The sequence below is a fragment of the Meriones unguiculatus genome, chromosome 1 (genome assembly GCF_030254825.1).
Source record: "Meriones unguiculatus strain TT.TT164.6M chromosome 1, Bangor_MerUng_6.1, whole genome shotgun sequence".
Classification (NCBI taxonomy): Eukaryota; Metazoa; Chordata; class Mammalia; order Rodentia; family Muridae; genus Meriones; species Meriones unguiculatus.
This window is the reverse complement of record NC_083349.1, coordinates 1015132-1021557: the sequence shown is the minus strand read 5'-3', so window position 1 is coordinate 1021557 and position 6426 is coordinate 1015132. Positions and strand designations below refer to the sequence as shown.

The 6426-nt window shown below is 47.7% G+C and overlaps 1 protein-coding gene across 2 annotated transcripts; it reads left to right on the top strand.

Moving 5' to 3' along the window:
* The first annotated feature begins 931 nt into the window (after positions 1 to 931).
* On the top strand, positions 932 to 5170 carry LOC110547117 (SPATA31 subfamily F member 1). Of its 2 annotated transcripts, XR_009590106.1 has the most exons (3): positions 932 to 1018; positions 1137 to 1264; positions 4514 to 5170. XR_009590106.1 is itself a non-coding variant. In XM_060378327.1 (2 exons), the coding sequence occupies exon 2, from the start codon at positions 1158 to 1160 to the stop codon at positions 2055 to 2057; it is 900 nt and encodes a 299-aa protein (XP_060234310.1). In that variant the 5' UTR covers positions 932 to 1018; positions 1137 to 1157; the 3' UTR covers positions 2058 to 5170. The 2 variants fall into 2 exon arrangements, 1 of the variants encoding a protein (XP_060234310.1); XM_060378327.1 differs by having other exon boundaries at positions 1137 to 5170.
* The last annotated feature ends 1256 nt before the right edge of the window (positions 5171 to 6426 follow it).

Genomic DNA, 6426 nt, shown 5'->3' with positions numbered 1-6426 from the left:
ATGGTGACTATAACTTTTATAGACCAGTCAGCCAGAGATATTCGTAAAAAGCTCCAGAAAATAGAAGGATTTCAGATTTCAGGACAAGTTGCTGAAGGATTTAGTGCAGGTAGCAGAGAAGGTTTTCTATAGCCGAGAGACGGAAGAAGAAAAGAAGGAAAGGAAGCAGAAAGAGCAGGAAGAGAGAGAAAGAGAAAGGGTTAAGAGACAAGACAGAAAGTTAATTAGGATCCTGGCCACCGTAGTGCAGGAGAGTTGTAATGACAGGGAGAGAGTTCCTGGCAATCGGGGAGGCCCTCTGTCTAAGGATCAGTGTGCATATTGCAAGGAGAAAGGACACTGCATCAAGGATTGTCCAAAAGGAAGAAAAAGCCGGTTCACTTCTTGGTGGACACTGGCGCCCAGCATTCTGTTGTTACAAGACTTAGGAGCTAAAAAAGAGAAAAATCGTGGGTCCAAGGAGCCACTGGATGTAAACAATACTCATGGATTACTTGAAGAACGGGGGACCTTGGAGTGGGCCAGGTATCCCACTCATTCTTAGTTGTCCCCACATGCCGTACCCGCTGTTAGGGCGAGATATCCTAACTAAGACAGGGGCCCATATCATTTTAGACCAGATGGCCCACAGACAATAAAGGAAATCCCATTCATGTGCTGACGATTGAACTGGAAGATGAGCACCGCCTGTTTGAAAAGGTGGTAAGTCCAGAAAAAGACATTGACTGGTGGCTAGAGAGACATCCCAGGGCACGGGCTGAAACAGCTGGCCCAGGAAAAGCAGAGAGACAGCCCCCAGTTCAGATAGAGTGAAGCCGCAGGCTACCCCGATTGCGGTGCAACAATATCCAATGTCTAAGGAAACCCGTGACGGGATCCGCCCTCACATACAGCGGCTCCTTGACCTAGGGGTGCTCAGAAGGTGCCAATCCGCCTGGAATAGTCCATTGCTGCCAGTTCGGAAGCCTGGGAGCAACGATTACGGATCTGTAAGGACTTGAGAGAAGTTAACAAACAGGTCACAGACTTACATCCTACCGTGCCCAACCCATATAACCTGTTGAGTTCCCTTCCCCTGACAGGGTTTGGTATACGGTTCTGGACCGTAAGGATTCTTTTGTCTTCAACCCTACCAGCCAAGACATTTTCGCTTTCGAATGGAAAGACCCGGACTCGGGTCTCCCACCAGCTTCCGTGGACCACATCTGATGAAGCCACCGACCGGCTGTTGCAAGAGCTGCGTGAGCCCCACCACAGAGTGTCGGTCAGGACGGGGTGCAGTGGGACAGGGATGGCGGGAGGCCCAGCTCCTGGGGACGGCGAGAGGCCCTGAGACCCTGGCTCCACTCGGGCCCGCTGCTGCCCGCCAAGGCCAGCGTCTGCCACGGCCCGGGGCCTCAGAGGGGAGGAACAGGGCAGCAAAGGGGCCGATCAGGGGCTGCAGCCGCAGCCGCAGGGAGCCGCAGGGAGCCCCGTCCCAGGGCCGCCCGAGAGGAGGGGTGGAGCCGCCCGAGAGGAGGGGCGAAGGTGCCCAGAAAGTGGCTTCCGGCGACGCAGCCAGCGCGGGCTATTTGACGCCGGCGGGGCGGGATCGACGCCAAAGGTCAGATCCTTCTGCCACAGGAAGACGCCGAGGATTAGTAACTAGATGCAAAGGCGGACTCACTGACGTTGCCGGCCAACCCAGCACCGAACCCAACCCCAACCCAGCACCGAACCCTAACCCTAACCCTAACCACCCTAACCCTAACCACACTAATCACCATGACCCTAACCACAACCACCCTAACCACCCTAACCCGAACTCTAACCACCCTAACAAACCTAACACTAACCCTAACAAACCTAATCCTAACCCAAATGCTAACGCTAACCCTAACCACCCTAAAAAACCTAATCCTAATGCTAACACTAACCCTAACAACCCTAATCCTAACCCTAACAACCCTAATCCTAACCCTAACAACCCTAATCCTAACCCTAACAACCCTAATCCTAACCCTAACAACCCTAACCCTAACCATAAACCTAACCATACCCCTAACCCTAACCCCTAAACCCTAACCACCCTAACCATGCTAATCCTAACCCTAACCACAACCACACTAATCACCCAAACCATGACCCTAACTCTAACCACAACCACCCTAACCACCCTGACCCTAACCCTAAACATCCTAGCCACCCTAACACTAACCCTAACCACCCTAACCACACTAACCCTAACCCTAACCACCCAAACCACCCTAACCCTAACCACCCTAAACACACTAACCCTAACCACACAACACCTAACCCTAAACACCATAACCACACACGCTAACCCTAACTACCTTAACCACACTAACCCTAACACTAACCAACCTAACCCTAACCCTAACCACCCTAACCACCCTAACCCTAACCCACCCTAACCACCCTAACCCTAACCACCCTAACCCTAACCACCCTAAACACACTAACCCTAACTCTAACCCTAACCACCCTAACCCTAAACCTAACCACCATAACCCTAAACCTAACCACCTAACCACCCTAACTCTAACCCTAACCACAACCACACTAACCACCCAAACCCTAACCCTAACCACAACCACTCTAAACACCCTAACCCTAACCACCATAAACCAAACCCTAACCCTAACCCTTCATTGCTGGCCTAAACCTAACCCTAAAGCTACCCCTAAACCTAACCCTACCCCTAACCCTGGCCTAACCCTAACCATAACCCTAACTCTAACCCTAACTCTAACCCTAACCCTAACCCTAACCCTAACCCTAACCCTAACTCTAACCCTAAACCTAACCCTAACCCTCATCCTAACCTTAACCCTAAACTTAATCCTAACCCTAACCCTATACCTATTTGTAACCCCAACCCTAACCTTAACCCTAACCCTAACCTTAACCCTAACCCTAACCCTATCGCTAACCCTAACCCTTATCTGAACCCTAACCCTAACCCTAATGCTAACCCTAACCCTACCCCAAACCCTAACCCTCATCCTAACCTTAACCTTAACCCTAATCCTAATCCCAACCCTAAACCTAACCCGTACCCTAACCCTAACCATAAAGCTAACCCTAACCCTAACCCTAACCCTAACCCTAACCCTAACCCTAATCCTAACCCTAACCCTCAACCTAACCCTAACCCTATACCTATCTTTAACCCAAACCCTAACCCTAACCCTCAACCTAACCCTAACCCTATACCTATCTTTAACCCAAACCCTAACCCTAACCCTAAACCTAACACTTCATTGCTTGTCTAACCCTAACGCTAACCCTAACACCCACCCATACACTAACACTAACACTAACCCTAACCCCAACCCTAACCTTGACCCTCACCTTCACCCTAACACTTACCCTACCATTAACCCTTCATTGCTGGCCTAACCCTAACCCTAACTCTAACCCGAACCCTAAACCTCACCCTCACCCTCACCCTCAACCTCATCCTAACACTAACCCTAACCCTAACCATACCCTAATCCTAACCCTTCTTACTGGCCTAACCCAAACTCTAACCCTAACCCTAACCCTTCATTGCTGGCCTAACCCTAACCCTAACCCTTACCCATACCCTAACCCTAACCCTAACGACCCTTATCCCTAATCCCAACCCTAACAACCCTAACCCTAACCCTAACAACCCTTATCCTTAATCCCAACCCTAACCACCCTAACCCTAACCCTATCCCTAAGCTTAAGAACCCTAACCCTAACCCCGAAAACTCCCCTAACACTAATGCCCTTCATCCCCTAACCCCAACCCCCTAACCCTAACCCCCCTAAATCTAACCCTAAGGCTAACCACCCTAACCCTAACTCTAACCCTAACCACCCTAAGCCTAACCCTAACAACCCTTACCCCTACCCTAACCCTAACAACCCTTACCCTTACCTTAACCCTAATCCTAACAACCCTTACTCTTTTACCCTTTATCCTTTTACCCTTACCCTTACCCTTACCCTTTTACTCTTATCCTTTTTCCTTACCCTTTTACCCTTACCCTTTTACCATTACCCTTATCCTTACCCTTTTTCCTTTATCCTTACTTTTAACCTCACCCTTACCCTTACCCTTACTCTTTTACCTTATTACCCTTTTACCTTTACCCTTACCCTTTTACCCTTTTTTTAACCTTTTACCCTTTTATCCTAACCCTTACCCTTACTCTTTTTGGTAACCCTAACTCATTGCAGGTAAGTCAGGAAGTGGCCAGATTTCTGGGGCTCGATTGGAAATTACACTGTGCTTATAGACCCCAAAGTTCAGGACAGGTAGAAAGAATGAATAGAACTCTAAAAGAGACTCTCACCAAATTGACCATGGAGACTGGCGGTGACTGGGTGGTGCTCCTTCCCTTGGCCCTTTTTAGAGTCAGAAATACTCCCTCCTTACTGGGCCTGACCCCCTTCGAACTACTCTATGGGGTTCCTGCTCCCTGACTCTTCTTGGGGACCCCGTTGACTTAACGAGTGGTAACTCTGACTTGTTGTCCAGGCTGAAAGGACTGCAGCTTATTCAGAAAGAAATCTGGAGCAAGGTTGGCAGTGCATATGCGCCCGGGTCCTTGGAGGTGCCCCATCAGTTCCAGGCCAGAATCTGGAGCCTCGGTGGAAGGGTCCTTATTATGTCCTGCTCACCACTGTACCAACTGCCATCAAAGTCGAGGGCATCGCACTTGGATCCATGGGTCACACGTCAAGCCAGCTCTTCACCAACCTGCAGACACCTGGAAAGTCCAAGCCTCCAGCAACCTGCTAAAACTGAAACTCATCAGGGACAATGAACTCTCCGACCAGTATTCGCCTTCGTTAGGGAATGTGTAAATGCAGTTTAGGTCCTGATGCTCCAGAGACAGTATCAACCTCTCCCTGAGGTTGATCCACAATTTTAGGGTTAAAACTGAGGCAAAAGGAAAAGTGGGGAATGAGAACAACTGTGATGCTTTGAACTGAAGCCAGGTGCAGAGAGCTCTTGAAGGGCGGGGTGAACTGTTCTGAGAAACAGCCAGCTGTAAACTGTCTACAACCAGCTGTAAACTATAGAGCAAAGTGACCTGATTTTCAGGTATAAAAACCCTGTGCTTTGCATGTTCGGGGTCATCTCCCGCTTTTGGAGGGGCAACCCTATCGTGATAGCAATAAAACCTCTTGCTTTTGCATCCAGCTGTGGTCTGTGAGAGTTCCTGGGAAGGGCGCGATCCTGAGCAGTGAGACTCCGGGTCTTACAATCAAAGAGCTGCAAATGAAAGCCGCAACACAGCACAACTAAAATCAAAAGGTCGGGTATCAAGAGTGGCAAGGATCTGAATAAACAGAGCCCCCCCCCCCCATTTCTGATGAGGATGTAAAAGGATGCAGCTGCTTTGGAAATCAACTGCAAGTTCTTCAAAAAGCTAAATATGGCCATATGGCCATATTACCAGCATATGGCCATATGGCCAGCAATTCTACCTTTAGGTAGATTCCCAAGAGAAATGAAAACGTACATCCTCACAGAATCTTAGGGTACATGATTGTTTATAGTAGCATTGTTTGTAGCTACCACAGGGAAAAACAACCCAAATGTCCATCAACAAACTAATGGGTAAGCAACATATGGTATGTTCACATAATGGACTATTATTTATTATTCCATTATTAATTATTAATGGAATGGAATATTTTAGTCAGCCACAAAAATAATATATTAATACATGCTGCAATGAGCCTTGAAAATATAATGCTAAATAAAAATAATCACAATAGATGATTTATTGTGTTATTTAACATACAAAACTCCAAGCTGGGCATGGTGGTACATGCCCTTAGTCCTGGAACTCGGAAGGCAGAGGCAGGAGGATTTCTAGGTCAAGGGCCACTTGTGCTACACAGTGAATTCAGGGCCAGTTTAGACTACAAAGCAAGATCCTATCTCAAGACACAAGAACAACAAAAACGTAGGCGGGACAGGAAGACAGAGGGGGAGGAGGAAGGCAGGTAGTCCAGCTAGTTGACAAAAACAAGCTCAATAGAGACAGAATATAGATTAATGGTTGCCTAAGGACAGGGTCTGGGTGGGAGATGATGACAAGGGTATATTGATTCTAATGTGTTCTCCAAAAAGTTATGTGTTAGAAACAAAACTCCAGATATATTAATAGTATTTTGAAGTGATATCTCTAGAAGATAATTAGGATTAGATGATTTCATGTAGGTAAGGACTCACATGATATATGTGTGTCTTAATTAAAAAGAAGGGAGGAGGAGGAGGAAGAAAAAGAGAGATACCCAAATGAACATGCTTGTTCTTTCCAGCCATGTATGATGTCATAATGTAGCAATAAGCCCATCATCAGAAGGAAAGAAGAGGCTTGGGGTTTCCCAGTCTCTCATGAACCAAATTCATTTCTATTCTGCATAAATTACTCT

What these genes read in the sequence shown, in the direction of transcription:
- LOC110547117 (XM_060378327.1), top strand. Translation starts at nt 1,158, where the DNA reads ATGGAAAGACCCGGACTCGGGTCTCCCACCAGCTTCCGTGGACCACAT.